Source organism: Marmota monax, unplaced genomic scaffold, assembly GCF_021218885.2.
Source record: "Marmota monax isolate L192 unplaced genomic scaffold, Marmota_monax_Labrador192_F-V1.1 WCK01_AAM20220418_F8-fsc00040, whole genome shotgun sequence".
Taxonomy (NCBI): Eukaryota; Metazoa; Chordata; class Mammalia; order Rodentia; family Sciuridae; genus Marmota; species Marmota monax.
In genome coordinates, this window is record NW_026692782.1 from 12,203,396 (window position 1) to 12,218,650 (window position 15,255).

The window sequence follows — 15,255 nt, forward strand, 5'->3', positions numbered from 1 at the left end:
TGTCCAGAGCAGAGATTTGAATCATAGTCTCTGATTGTTCTACAGCAAGAGCTGCGCCCGTATTGGGAACTTCCTGTGCAAAGATGCAGGTCAAGACTGCCCAGCTGCTATGGTGACCCCCTGCATAAAGGAGATTCTGTGCTTAGGCACGGGATTATCAGTCTTGACCCTGAGTTCAGATGCCAGCTGCCAGGGGTAGAGAGTTATGAGTGAAAGTTGGTAATTATAATTGACCGCTAGAGTTCATCCTTCAGCTTGCTTGCTTTGAAGAAGCTTTCTGACAGAAAACCCTTTTGATGATAAAACCTGTATAATGAATGTGCTGAGCTGGCTCTGAGTCATTATATCTCTATCAGCGTGGGATGTCCCACCCTGCCCCAACTTTCTGTTTGTTTTTATTGACTCCCCACTTCCCCTCGCCAGTTTCTGGATTAACACTCATACTGGGGTTGGCAGTACTTATGAATATTTTGTGGCTTAATCAGGTTCAGTTTCACTTTGACAAAAACACTCTAGATGTTCTGCCTGCTTTCTACTGTACTCCAGGAGGCACATGATATCTGATTGTCATTCTTTGGGGAATGTTACAACTAATCAGCAGGTGTTACCAAACCAATCCATCCATTATAAAATTCCAAGGGTGCTATTTTAGATAGAGGGTTCAGATAAGGTCTTTCTGAGGGAGTGACTTATTTTTATTTTTTTATTGAACCCAGGGTGCTTAACCACAGAGCTACATGCCTAGTCTGTTTTTTGTTTTGGTGGTGGTGGGGTATCAGGGATAAAACCCAGGGCCTATAGACCACTGAGCCACATCCCCAACCCTAGTTTTTATTTAGAGACAGGGTCAGGGTCTTGCTGAGTTGCTTTGCACCTCGCTTTTTGCTGAGGCTGGCTTTGAACTGGCAATCCTCCTGCCTCAGCCTCCTGAGCTGCTGGGCCTAGACTTTATCTATTTTTTTAAATTAATTTTATTTTTTATTCCACGACAGGGTTTCTCTAAGCTGTTGAAGTTCTCACTAAGTTGCTAATGCTGCCCTGGAACTTGTGATCCTACTGTCTCAGCCTCCAGAGCCACTGGGATAACAACTGGCCTGAAAAAGGGATTTTTAACTGTGACCTAAAGTATGAAAAAAGGCAGTCAGGCAGAGTAGAGGGAAAGTATAGTGGGTAGAAACCTTGAGCTGAGAAAGAACTTGTTAGGTAGTATTAAATGAATTTAATTTAGTATCAAATTAAATTCAGATGTGAAAGTGCTTAGAGAAAGATAACAATACATAGAAATCAGTTGACACACAATGTTTGTTTAATAACCCAATTATATTCCTTCTCCCTCAAAATGTCTATTCAAATTCATCCGCATACTGAGTTCCAACTACTACAAAGTCTGAAATTCAGTCATGATTACTATCTACATGCTACACAGTACATCATAACATTTTCTTCACATGATCTTAGAGAAAATATTATCTTATGTAAAAGGAAGCTGACTTGGAAAGTTAAGGTGAGATATTTATATCCTGCAGAGATAGTTTCCTTTCATTATCGTGGAGGTTCTGCAACAGGAAGTAACAGAAAATTCGCGTCACTTTATTTAGTACCATGATTGAACCCAGGGGTGCTTAACCACTGAGCTACATCCATTAGAGGCAGGCTCTCGCTGAGTCGCCAAGGGCCTGACTAAATCGCTGAGGCTGGCTTTGAATTAGTCATCCTCCTGCCTCAGCCTCCCGAGCCGCTGGGATTACTGGTGCGCTGCAGCATATGCCCAGCTTCCCTTCACCTTTTAAATGGTTCTTTTAAAGGAGAAACAATTTCATAGCTCAGGAGTAGAGCACTGGCTTAGCATGTGGGAGGCCCTGGGTTCCCATCCCCAACAAAATCAAAACCAAAAACCACACTTTAACCTCACAGGGCTGTTGTGAGGGTTTAATGAGATAATGTATGTGGAAAGCATTTTGTGAATTGTAAAGTGCTACACAAGTGTTAGTTTTTGCTGCTGTATCTGAGATGTCTTGGGGTTTTTTGTTGTTTTTGCTTTTTTTTTTTTTCTTTGTTTTTGTTTTCTCCTTCAGAAATAGTCTAAACCTATTAGACCTCCAGGGATTTTCTGTTAAAGTACATTACAGTTAGTAAAACTTTAAATAAAACAGTTGATTACAACTAAAAAAAAAAAAAAACACACTTTATTCAACAATGAGCAGATTCTTTATGAGAATCTTATCCTATATATGAGTCCTCATTCTAGCAAGATTAGAAAGTATCTGAAGGGCAAGATTTAAGTTATGCATCTTGAAGTTTCTGGAGTACTTTCTTCAGTGCGGGGTGAGCGAGCTCTGAGTCCTGTCCTGTGCTGGGGGAACGAGGCGGGGAACCGCAGAGCTTAACAGAGGGAGGTGTCCGGGAAGAGTCAGAATCGGGCCGAACCCTAAAGGATCCGTAGGATGCAGACACACTCCGGAGCAAGTGCGGCAGAACTTCAAACATCTCTAGAAACGAGCGTGCGTTCTGTCACAGAGCTCAAGTGACACACAGTTCTGTTTATCCGCTAATACCATGAAAGGTCTAAGCAAGAACTGCCGGCGGGGAGCGGTACCCCGAGATCCGCAGCTGGAGATCCACAACCGATCCTGGCGGCTCCGGCGCGGGCAGGAGTCCAGGTGCCTGAAACCTGCAACCCTCCTTCTGTGGGGGCGACTTTCGCTTGCCCGACGCTGTGATTACTACGCTTGCGCAAGGCCCTTCTTTCCGCACAAAGACCATGGAAGGAGGAATCGGCGCAAGCGCTTTGCGTCTCTCCGAAGATAACGTCATCATCCCGCCTCCTGGCCAAGGGAGGACTGAGCGACGCCTGCGCCGTGAGTCTCTTCAGGACTTATTTCACGTTGGGGGCGGCGGTGACGTGACGACAGAGCAGGAGGTAGTCCAGGAACGGAAGCCGGGAGGGAACTAGGGCGGAAGGGGACCTGGGCCGGGGTTGTGTTCGGATCCTTGGCGGGGCTGAGGTTCCGATGTGGTCCCCGGAGCGGGAGGCCGAGGCCCCGGCCGGGGGAGACCCGGCGGGCCTTCTGCCCCCCGAGTGGGAGGAGGATGAGGAGCGTATGTCCTTCCTGTTCTCAGCCTTCAAGAGGAGTCGCGAGGTGAACAGCACCGACTGGGACAGCAAGATGGGCTTCTGGGCGCCGTTGGTGCTGAGCCACAGCCGCCGCCAGGGGGTGGTGCGCCTGCGTCTTCGGGACTTGCAGGAGGCCTTTCAGCGCAAGGGCAGCGTCCCGCTGGGGCTGGCCACGGTGCTGCAGGACCTGCTGCGGTGAGGGGCGGGTCGGGCCGCGGCGGGGCGGGCGGGGCGGGCTGGGGGCGGCTCCCCGAGGCCCGGGACCCGGTCCTGTCTTCGACAGCGCACCGCGCCCTGCTCGGGGTCTGGCCCAGAGTAGGCGCCCACTGTACGGTTAGTGGAGGAAGACAAGGAGAAGGCTGGGCGAGGGGATGTTTGGAGGGAGAGGAATAAGGGTCTGGGGGATTTCGAGAGGCCGGGGAAGTCCGATAAGATGGGTTTCAGATGAGAAACCAGCCTACCAGAGGTGACAATGACTTGTCAGGGCTGGAATCCCGTTAGGTAGTTATTTCCTAAAGGCCTCCAAAATTGAGTTACCCCTGAAGCGAAGGTCTAGGAAACAGGATTCATTGAACAAGGAAGGTCAAAGCTAAGCAGAGAGAATTCATGGAGAAGAGGGTTTTAGGGATCTTGCCAGCAAACCCCGGCACAGGTCATGTGTCTGGCCTGTCCCAGCACAGACTGGAACAGAGAGGACATAAAGGAGAGTGAGGATTTCACTGAATATCTAGGGTCTTGAAGAGGTCTGTAGGCGATAAGTGTGTGACAGGCACAGTGTTTTGGAGGTACCTGAGGAGGTGACATTCTTAAGTTCTAGTAGGTGCACAGCACTTCACGGTATGCAGATACTTTACATATTCCATTTCACCTGACCATCTCAAGAGCCTTACAGCAAGATGATATAATTATACTCATCAAAGAATCTTGGAAATTGAGTCATAGAGATTGAGGAACTCAGAGTCACACAGCTAGGACACACACAGAGGACTGAACCCCTGATCTTCACATTTTAAATCATTTGTACTTCACCTTATGTATACTTAGACCAGGCAGCCTATCATGGATCCTCCCTCCGTGAAAGAAAGGAGAAAGTCAACTCTGATATGCATTTTTAGTTTGCTGCACTTTCTGATCAAGCAGTCTCCCTTCCCCTGTTCCCAGTACCATTCCTTAGCCAACCTTGATGTGCAGGTCTTTCTGAAATTCTCTTTAAAAAAAAAAAGTGGTGTGGAAAACATTTTGCTTCATGCCTAAAGTGGAGAACAGTGCAGACAGTAGCTGAGGAAGTCATTGAGGGATATGACCAGAATGGTCCTCCTACAATAGAAGGACAATCATCTAACTCTTCCTGTCCAGAGACCTTTGACATCTTGATGCGCCCCCCTCTTTTGACTGCTGATTGAAGCTGCCTGGTGCCTGATTGGGTCTGACACCTGAAGAAATTCTGAGGGAGATATTTCCCCATGGAAGCAGCATAGTATAGGAATTAACTTTGCTTGAGGGTCAGACAGTTGGGCTCAAATCCAACTGACCATGGCAAGTGTTCAGTGAATTTAGCAGCTGTTATGTTACCAGTACCAAGAAACACATCTCATTTCCACCTTAGCTTAGAGCTAGCAGAAAGCCCTGTCCCTGTATATCATTGTTTTCTTCCTTCTGTTTTGCATTTGACAGTGATCATTATTGTTTTCGTTTGATTGTTTTGAGCTGTTTGTGAAAGGAACTCTCAGTGCAGGCCCAGTAGCTCCCTGTGACTCTGGAGTCTCAGTGAAGCGCTTGTTTTCTGGAGCCAGACAAATCATGGCTTCCATTTGACTTTCTCCTTACCGTCTCAGACCCTCAGTTTCCTCATTAGTTAAAATGCTGATGACACTATCTATCTGCAGAGTGTTGTGAGGCCTAGCCCTGGAATAGAAACAGTGCTGCTTCCAGTAGCTGCACGGAGTAGACATCTAATAAAAGGTCATTATGATGATGATAAAATTCCACTTTGTGGGTTATGGGGCCACTAGGGACTGGAATGGAACATTGCGTGAAGTGCTACTTCATGATTTTCTTCTCTCCTTGCAGTCGAGGGGAGCTGCAGCGTGAGTCAGATTTCATGGCCAGTGTGGACAGCAGCTGGATCTCCTGGGGGGTTGGAGTCTTCCTGCTGAAGCCCCTCAAGTGGACTCTTTCTAACATGCTGGGGGATAACAAGTTTCCAACTGAGGAGGTACTTGTGGCCGTGGAGCTTCTCAAGGTACGTATGCAAGAGGGAGAGACCTGGGGCAGGAGCCTGCACATACATTCTTAGGAGAAGACTGTCTTTTTTTAAGCTGGTGACAGAGTTGATACCTGAGTTTCCCTGACTTCCAGTGCCCTGTACTTGGTAGCATTATGTATTTGTTAGACTATTATGTTTCAAGGATGACACTTTGTCTAAGAATTGTCAGTAACAAGTAGTCGATTGCTGTGGTATTTGTAGGGATTAACAATAAACTACAGTTTACGAAATGCTTTGCCTTTTGTAGTTTGCTGACAAGAAATTCCCTGGATTTCTGAGAACCCTGTGAGTTCCAATTTTGCTTACCCCTAATCAGCAAACTAGCTCTACTTTCCCACCCTGCATCTCCTCATTTCCGCTTCCAGCTTACTCATGGCTTGCCCTGCGCCCCCTGCACCATCCTGCTCCTCTCCCTCAAGAGTCAGCCAGTGCCTGGAGCCCTCTTGACTCCCGCTCAGCAGCTTCCTCCTGGGCCACTCTTGCCTCTAGGCCAAACCACACTGAGTGCCCAACTAATGCCATCTCAGTGTCCGCAGCAACTCTTGTTCCACACCAGGAGTCACACAGCAGATCCACAGCCTTAAGTCAGCCCCACTGTCCTTGTCACCCTGATGGGGCCCCATTCATGGTCCCCAGCTGTAGGGACACCCTCAAAGCCATTCTACAGCCCAGTTTTCTTGGTCCCTCCCATCCCCCCCCCCCCAGTGCTCCCCATCCATCCTTTGCCCTTCGACTCTGTGGACTCTTCACCCAGGGCTTCAGTGTTCTGTTCTTCCTCCTCAAGTTTAACCTCCCAAGCCCTCTGTCTCCTACACTCTGAGGGGAAGTGGCCTTCCTCTGTTCACACATGCCCTTGAGTCTTTGCCTACCCCTCTTGTCACGTGTCTCGTCAGTCAGCTACTTGCTCTGTATATTCCGTCACCTTCTCTTTTGATGCTCTCCTTCTTTATTTGCCAAACCCACCAAGCTTTTCCCATCACAGATTGGTTCTTTTATGATCCCTGTTCTTGCCAAAACTGCTATGGACAAGGTTGTGGGAACCTTTAAGTTTGTTTGTGTTACAGAGTTAACTGAACACCAGGTAACGAAAGTGTGCTGCCCTCGTGGTTTATTTTTGAAACTCAAGCCCAGCTTCAGAGCCTTTGCAAGTCTCTGGAGGTTTCCACACAGCTGGAGCCAGCAGAATCCCTATTCCCCACCTCCATCCCAGGAGAAGCATCCATTTCCCCTCATCTTGACCAGACCCCTGTGATGTCTGCCTCATGCTGAGGGGAAATCCCGAAATCTAGCAGTCTTCCCTGTCCTTTGTGACTTTCTACTGTGCAGCCCACATTTTCTTCACCCCTCCCCTGCCTCAGGCTCTCTTGCCTCAGGTGCCTCCTCCCCAGGCCTCAGTCATTGTCCCCATGGAGACTGCAGGGTGCATTGGTGTTTCTGGGCCAAGCTTAGGTCCTCTTTTCAGGCCTTTACCCCATATGTTCTCCAACCTGGAGCAAGCAGAGGTGCATCCACTGAGCTCCGCAGATACGGTTTTGGAGTCCTAATCTTTTTGAGGGCAAAGGTGAAGAATGGGGGTGGATAGGGAAGAACATAGTTCTCTCAGAACTTACGGTAATTTTTCAGAGCTATTTAGGTAGAAAAATAAATCTTCAGACTCTGTAGAACCACAGTACTGTTAATTGTGTGTCCATTTCACATCACTCAACATTACTTTACGTCTCATTCGATGACATCTGCTTTCATATTCATGATGACTCCTGTTTTCTCTTGGGGGATGGGGACTTGTTTACATTTGTGAAATGAAAGGGGTTTATCTGGATTTAGAAGGGTCTAGATATGGAAAGAAACCCTGCTCATGAGGGAGATTGCTTTTTCCCAGGTCCAGGTATGGAAAACAGTGGGTAAATTTTTACTTTCTTTGAAACAGTGCTGAAAAAATACAAAAAAGTGAAAATTGCCCATGACTTTGCTGTTTAAAAAACTGTACATGGAATTGACAGTTTCCTCTTGTTCATTGCATTTCTGTCTCTTTGGGCGTGTTCTTTTCTCCTTTGTTTGTGTGTGTGCTTATAGACATATGTCTTATTGATTCTGTTACTCTCTGTATTGTTTTTCCGAGTTAGTTTAGCACTAACTGGAAAACCTTACTTTTTCACTTGTTTATCACTTGACTCTCCTACTAGAAGGGAGACTCTCCGGGACCCTGGAACTGTGACTGGTGCATAGTAGACAGTCAATAAATATTGGTTGAATGAATGAATGTGTATATATTCACTCCATTTATTTTTTCCTGGAAATGAAGTTGGTCTGCACCTGGCTTTTCTTCTTTTCACTTTAGTATACCATGAGCATCTTTCCAGGTCCTACACAATATGGATCCACTTCATTCTTTTTGATGGCTCTGAAATCATTGTAGTAATATGCTACACATTATGTAATACTTTCCCCACAGGTGGACATGTAAGTTATTCCAAGTTCTTTCTCCATTTTTCCATTAAAATAAATGCACTTTGACAGCCTTATGTGTACATCTGGTGTACCTGCACTTTTATTTTCATAGAATGGATTTCTAGAAGTGCATGCATACTTTTTACTTTTTTAACAAAAATTGTCCAATTACTTTTTAAGTTTGTAGTAATTTAAACTTTGATCAAGAGTGTCTTAGCTCAGTCTCCCCACATTCTTATCAGCACTGGGTAACATTAATCCTTCAAAATTACTTCCTCGGGCTGGGGTTGTGGCTCAGCGGTAGAGTGCTTGCCTAGCACATGCAAGGCCCTGGGTTCGATCCTCAGCACCCATAAAAATAAATAAGTAAAGGTATTTTGTCCAACTACAACTAAAAAATAAATATTTTAAAGAATTACTTCCTCTTTGTGAGTTGAGCATCTCTTTACCTGTCTACTAGCCACTGACTTCTTGTGTGAATCGCCCACATATATCCTTTGCCTTTTTATGTTACATTGTTTTGTCTTTTTTCCTGAATTATAGTTCTTTGTGTATTGGAGATAGATACCTAAAACACATTTGGCATTAGGGATGTAAATATTGTTTCCCAGTCTGTTGCTTACCTTTAATTTATGGTAGAAAAATAAATCTTCAGACTTGGTAGAACCACATTACTGTTAAAACTTTTATCATCCACAAGTTTTTATATTTCTGCAGTTAGAGCTCTTACATTTTCCATTCTGTCTGCTGCTTAGGAAGGCATCTTTTGCCTCAAACTTAATCAGATATTCTTTTATATTTTATTTTAATTACTTTATACTGTTTTTCAGTTTAGATTTCAACACTTGAGGTTTTTTTTTTTTTTTTGTCTGAATGGTGAGGAAAAGCCCTTTGTTTTTCCAAATAGGCAGTTTTCTAGTACCTTTAATGCTGTATACCATTAATTGATTTATATATGGACACCAAACTCCTTATCACGGTAGCTTTGTAGGGTTATTATCTTCTGGGACAGTCAAATCTAATGAAAAGTTTACTTTCTGTCTAAAAACTCTTCTTCTATCTTTGATGCTGTTGACCATTTTCTTAAAATTTCCCTTTTTCTTGAATCTGTTCTTTACACCACAGGTGCTCCTTGTTTCTTTCTAAGAAGCCCTGCTAGGTCTGTAGTGGGTCGCTTCACGGCTTGACCCTTGACCGTTGGTCTTCTTCAGCTCGTTACTTTCCTCCCTGAGTGTCCTTGGGTAGTCTTACTTACCCTGGGATCTTGATTACTGCTGTGTGCTGAGGACTTTGAGCGTTCTCTGTGCTGTCCTGGTCCCCCTGCTGTTTCCTCTGGGCTTCAGATTGTATGTCCCATTATCTGCTGTATGTATCTTCCTAGATACCCCTCAGGCATCCAGACATATCCAAAATGGTATGTTTTATCTTTCCTTTAAAATAGGCTTTCCTTCCTGAATTTTTGCTATTAGTTAATAGCATCCCATCTACCAGTTACTCAAGTTGGAACCTAGGCCTCTTCCTTCTGTACTTAGTTACCATGAACTGCCAGTTTTTTCTTTTAAATTTTGCTTGAATCTACCTCTTCTCTTTCCCTGTTTACCACATGTTTCAGCCCCACGTCTTCCTTTGTGTCAATGTTCTCCCAGCCTCTAACCCTGAATCTACAGTCTGTCCTTCTCAGTTGTCAGCTGGCTCCATTGCTCTAGTCATGACAGTCCTGCGACTGCCTATCACTGGCAGAGCAAAGGACGGTGTGTAAGATACTCTATCTGCATAGCAAAGAAGTGCTTCTGCCCTCGCTGCCTTCTCCTCCAGACAAGAACACACAGCCCATCAACACTTCTTTGCTCATGGTTGCTGCCTGAGGTATCCCTCCACCTACTTCACCTTGGGATTACTCACCTTTCAGCTTCTGCTCAAGAGTTTTTTAAAAGGAAACCTCCAGCCAGGTGCAGTGGCACACTCTGTAATCACAGCAACTCAGAAGGCTGGGGCAGGAGGATTGCAAGTTCAAGGCCAGCCTTAGCAACTTAGTGAGACCTGTCTCAAAATAAAAAGGACTGGGGATGTGGCTTAGTGGTAAAATGCATCTGGGCTCAATCCCCAGTACCAAAAAATAAATTTCCAAATCTCCAGATTTCCTTCTCTGTATTTTCATAGCACCCTACACATATATCAGCAAATACTTGTTTAAAGAAGTAATTGTCCCATCTAGAAACAGTGACTTTTTTTTTTCTTGGAACTTGTATTTCTTAGTCTTTTCACTGATTGTCTCCGTCCTGTTCACCCACTGTTCCCTTAAGACTATGGGCTCAGTGGCATTTGTGTTTGGTTGCAGTATTTCCAGTTGGGATAAAATGGAGAGACTAGAATGGGAGGGGGTTTGGGCATCATCTCATCCACCCTCTTTGGTGTGTGAAAGGGATGCTGATGACCAGTGAGAGTCGCACAGCCTGGCTGAAAGTCGGGCTCAGCTCTAGTTCAGGGCTCATTCTGTCATAGTTCCCACCGCCATTCCTCACTGGAGGAGCCACAGTACCAGGGAGAAGCAGAAATGTAAAGTGTCAGGTGGAAGTGCCAGCAGTTTCATGTGCCTCATTTCATTCATATAGTCACCAACTTTCTTCCAAAGTTGAAAACCACACACATCTTTTTTCCTTTTTAAGATTCTCCTACATTGTGGGGGTGGGGTTGCTCCTCCTGCTCTTGCCTGATGTCTTCATGGTCTGGAGCTCAGGGTCACCACGTGCTGCCTCTTCGGCAGTGACCAGGGCCTGTGGGCCCCTTTGCTCTCCCTGCAGGAAAAGGCTGAGGAGGTTTACCGCCTGTACCAGCACTCGCCCCTCTCCTCCCACCCTGTGGTGGCCCTGTCAGAGCTGAGCACCCTCTGTGCTAATTCCTGCCCAGACGAGAGGACCTTCTACTTGGTGTTGCTGCAACTGCAGAAGGAGAAGAGAGTCACTGTCCTCGAGCAGAATGGGGAGAAGGTAGGGAAGAGCATCCATTCATCTGCATGCACATGCCCACCCCCTGACTGCTTGGAAATTTCTTAGCATGTGTCTAAGGGCTGCAGTAATTTGTCTCTGTCTCCAGATTGTGAAGTTTGCCCGGGGGCCACATGCCAAGGTGTCTCCTGTCAACGATGTAGATGTCGGGGTCTACCAGCTGATGCAGAGTGAGCAGCTTCTCTCACGAAAGGTGGAGTCCTTATCCCAGGAAGCCGAGAGGTAACTCCCTGAGCCAGGCAGGGCTGGGCCAGGTGTGGAGCCCTGGAACATTGGTGTCTTGGGGCTCTTTGCAAAGAAAACCTAGTTATTTATTGACTGATGACAAAAGCACTAATTGCTCAATGCAAAAACTTAAAAAACACAGAGTATCACAAGGAGAGAAATATAAGTCAGTTCCTCCCCCAAAGATTGTAACTGTTAATGTCTTATTTATGCCTCTCCATGCCCGAGTTCTGTTAGCCGGCGTTTATCCAGCTGGCATCATCTTAGGGTATGGGACACGTGGGTGAGCAAGATAAGTCTGTGCCTTTGTGGAGGTTCCCCTGAGGGACTCCTACTCCCTCCCTGGGATACCTGTACAGGGGTCCCTCGTAACAGACACCCACCTAAAAGGAGGACAGACAGACATTGAGTTAGAGCCGTGACTCTGTGCCTCAGTGAGAGAAAAGTAGGCATGGGGGGAGGCGGAGGCATGCATCCTAGGTTGCATCTCCCGACATGTTCACACGTTTTCTCCCTGAGGGCTTCAGCTTCTCCTTGGTCATCTTGCTTTCCACACACACCTGCTGCATCTTGATTTGCTCTCAGAGTTTGGCAGGGGGCTGCTGGGCACCATAGTTCTGGCCATGGGGATTTGATCTTCAGATCTGAGATCAGTTTCACTCAGTTCTCTTCTTAGGGACTCTTCAGGACCACACCACCTGTCCTGTGGCACAATCCTTTCATTTGTCCTTTGCTTCCTAGGTGTAAAGAGGAAGCCCGCCGGGCATGCCGAGCAGGAAAGAAGCAGTTGGTGAGTTCTGACCCCTCCACCTGCGTGGCAGCATCTGAGGCTGGCAGCAAGAGGTGCCAGCAGCTCACAGCGCAGCATGCTTGGGGTCAGGAGAACAGGGTCTGCCTGTTTTATAAACGAGACAGCAGTAGGCCTGGGAAGATCTGCGAGGGGCCCTCTGTCTCTCGCCCTTTGACCTGCCACATCTAGCCTGACCTAAGTCTTCATGTCTCCTAGGCACTGAGGTCTCTCAAGGCCAAGCAACGGACAGAGAAACGCATTGAAGCCCTACATGCCAAGCTGGACACTGTTCAAGGCATCCTGGACCGCATCTATGCCTCCCAGACAGATCAGATGGTAGCCACATCCCCTCCGCACCAGCACCTGGCTGGTCTCTGGCACACGCTGCTCATCCTCACCCCAGGGCCATGCTGTTGGGAAGAGACCTGGCTTCTCTGTGGGTGTGGCCAGGGTTGCCTTTGCCTTCCCAGTCCAGAAGTTTGGCCTAAGTGGGTGGCCAGAAAAACCCCAAAGCACTCTTGGGTGATGAAGAAGTATTGTCTGTATTTTGTCAAGTGTTTGTCATTTGCACTGATAGCTTGGTCTTCTCTTTAGGTTTTCAATGCCTACCAGGCGGGGGTGGGAGCCCTCAAGCTCTCCATGAAGGATGTCACAGTGGAGAAGGCAGAGAGCCTCGTGGATCAGATCCAGGAGGTACAGGAAGGGGCCGGGGGGGATACATGCTTCAGAGGACAGATTTCTAACCTCATTACCTTATGACCTTGAAGAACCTTTCCTGGATTTCTCAGATGCTTTGTAATCCTAAACATTTTTCCCTAAAGACTTTGTGACGCTCTAAGCCACCATTCCCAGTTCAGGGCTTTACACTTGTGTCTTACAGCTGTGTGACACCCAGGACGAAGTTTCTCAGACTCTGGCTGGTGGGGTAACCAATGGTTTAGGTAAGCTGATAAGGTCCCCCTTCCTTCCTTTTTCCCTTTATTCCTTCCTGAGAGGCTTTGCTTCCTTGTGGTGTGACAGGTAGGACAATGGACTCCCTTTTCCTGGTGCTGGCAGTCCCCTCTGGGGTCATCCAGGAGCAGTTAGAGAGAATTGCCATTTCATCCTTGAGCAGCTATTCTGATCCACAGATCCTTACTCACAGCCTTCTGACTGGCAGGTCCTTCTTCAAGGATAAGGGGAAGTGGGTCAATTGCATGGGGTTAGCAGAGTATACCTAGCTTTGCGTATGGAAAAATCATATCTGTCTCCCAATTCATGTGACTCTTTTAACCTGCAAGGAGGCTGAGGTATCTTGTAAGCTGAGCTGGGTTTTGATAAGCCCAGTTCTGAATGCACGAATGCATTCCCTCCCAGAGTTATCATATTCTTATATTGTCTATTCTTCCCAGATTTTGACAGTGAGGAACTGGAGAAGGAATTGGACATCCTCCTTCAGGACACCACCAAAGAACCTTTGGACCTGCCTGACAACCCCCACGAGACGCTTTATACCAACAGTGTGCCTAACCCTAGGATCTCGGATGCTGAACTTGAAGCTGAACTTGAGAAACTGTCCTTATCAGAGGGAGGTATGGAGCTCTTCTACAGGATTGTTGGTGGGCATATGACCTTCTGGCTAACAGGGGAACCAGGCACAGACTGATGGCTTCCTGTCCACGTATTCTATTTTACCAGTAACTAGGCCCCAAAAAGAAGGGAGTTTCATTATTTATATGAAGATTCAGTCCCTTAAATGCCCAAGATGTTTTCATTTAAAGATCTTCCTCTTATAGAGCTGGTATTTCTTCTCTTTGCAGGTTTGGTCCCAAGCAGTAAATCTCCAAAAAGGCAATTGGAACCAGCTCTCTAAAGCCATTGAAGGACCCTCAACGAAGGACCCTCATGTAAAAGAGAGACCAGCTTTGTGTGTGTACATAGTAATTTAAATGAGAAACATTCAGAATTTATTGGAAGAGGAGGAAGGAGAACCACTGATGTGTCTGGATGCTCCCACTTACAACAGGACAGAGAGTTTCTGGAAGCGATGCTCCAAAGCCTTGCTCCAGCTGGTATCATGGACCTGCCTTCTCATCTTTATAGTGCCACAATTTATACAGTTCTGTGTTTGACCTGTCGTCTCATAGCCTGCAGTTCTTGCCGTTGGCTCAGTTAGGTTTGTCTTCACCCGCCAGCTATGTTCCAGCCGATGAAGGTGAAAGTTGTGCAGCTCTGCCAAATCAGTCAGTCCTCTCCCAGCCCCGTGATTTTTGAGAGGGATTTATTCTGTTGTAATGTCTGTTAAACAGCTTATTCCTGTCCTATTCTATTTTCACTGGTGATGGAAATGAAAATCAAATACAAGATTTATTTGGGGGGACTTAATAGCAGCTGCTTCGTGGAGAAACACACAGTGTACAAGATTTCTTTCCCAGGGTTGTCAGATTCTCCAGGTGTTCAGAAAAAGAGGCTATGCTTGAGTGGCTCAGGGTTCTGACAGCTGGTGGGGGGCTGCTGTGGTTGGTGAACACCGCCTCTTCCATGGTATGCAGACGGTCTGCTGTTGGGGAAGGGTTATTCTTGCTCTTTTAAACGTGAGTGGGGAAAAGCCCAGGTGACTACAGAGCTCCTGAGTTGTCTAAAGCCCATGTTTTTTAAAGACGCAAAGTTTTTGCTTTGTCCCCATCATGGTAAAACTTCCACACAATATCAGACCTCCCCTCTTGAGCCTGGCACACACCAACAGACTCCCTGTTTAAATCTGGAAAGCATTTTCATAGACCACTGCTCAGGGTGGGCATCTGAGCCAGGATGTGCAATAGGAGCAGGCGGCTGTGGCCCTCTGCCGGATCTGCCATGTGCTTCCCCAGGCCCTGCTTTGCACTGTCCCTGCCCCTCATGGTCCCATCTTCCCACTTCCTTTGATGAGTTGGGGAGGGGCTGTGAGCGGCAGGCAGGAGAGGGTCTGAATGCTCCGGCAAGGAGGAGAGAAGATGACTGCCACACTGCCACTCTGCTGCCCAGGTACAAGGATTCTGCCCGGACCCTTTGCCCTGCCCCTCCTGCTTGGGGTGGAGGAGTTGGCTCCAGGCCAGGAGCTCCAATCACTGATCAACGCATTTCTCTCCCACTCCACCTTGGTAACCGGAAATGTTGGGGGTGAAGAGAAACAATCACTATTTTCTTCTTTTTTATCTGGTAAATAATTAAAAGAGAAAACCCCAGTGTTTGTCCTTGTCTCTTCTTTAGGTCGTATCAAGTTTCCTGTGCCTTCCTGCGTACCCTGGCTCCCCATGGAGCTGCACTTTGGTTCTTCCACCTACTGCCACAGGGGAATGTGAGCCCTAAGCTGCAGGACAGCCAGTTAGCCTAACTGGCTGACCTCATGGGTCCTTGCTGCCCTGGGCGGGACTGGTTCTGTGGTTGG

General features: G+C 47.0%; 1 protein-coding gene across 2 annotated transcripts; it reads left to right on the forward strand.

Annotated features, from left to right (window-relative positions):
- The first annotated feature begins 2,934 nt into the window (after nucleotides 1–2,934).
- Nucleotides 2,935–15,052, forward strand: Chmp7 (charged multivesicular body protein 7). Of its 2 annotated transcripts, none has more exons than XM_046447696.2 (10): nucleotides 2,935–3,310; nucleotides 5,186–5,357; nucleotides 10,631–10,816; nucleotides 10,923–11,056; nucleotides 11,801–11,849; nucleotides 12,066–12,185; nucleotides 12,444–12,542; nucleotides 12,730–12,790; nucleotides 13,241–13,420; nucleotides 13,649–15,052. In XM_046447696.2, the coding sequence occupies exons 1-10, from the start codon at nucleotides 3,012–3,014 to the stop codon at nucleotides 13,699–13,701; spliced, it is 1,353 nt and encodes a 450-aa protein (XP_046303652.1). In that variant the 5' UTR covers nucleotides 2,935–3,011; the 3' UTR covers nucleotides 13,702–15,052. The 2 variants fall into 2 exon arrangements, with proteins under 2 accessions (XP_046303652.1, XP_058436402.1); XM_058580419.1 differs by lacking the exon at nucleotides 2,935–3,310 and adding an exon at nucleotides 3,429–3,448.
- Nucleotides 15,053–15,255: the final 203 nt, after the last annotated feature.

Bases quoted from the DNA above. Each gene is read 5' to 3' on its own strand.
- Chmp7 (XM_046447696.2), top strand. From the start codon at position 3,012: ATGTGGTCCCCGGAGCGGGAGGCCGAGGCCCCGGCCGGGGGAGACCCG. The intron at 3,311-5,185 runs GTGAGGGGCGGG...CTCTCCTTGCAG, and splicing joins GTGCTGCAGGACCTGCTGCG to TCGAGGGGAGCTGCAGCGTG. The intron at 12,543-12,729 runs GTACAGGAAGGG...TGTGTCTTACAG, and splicing joins TCGTGGATCAGATCCAGGAG to CTGTGTGACACCCAGGACGA.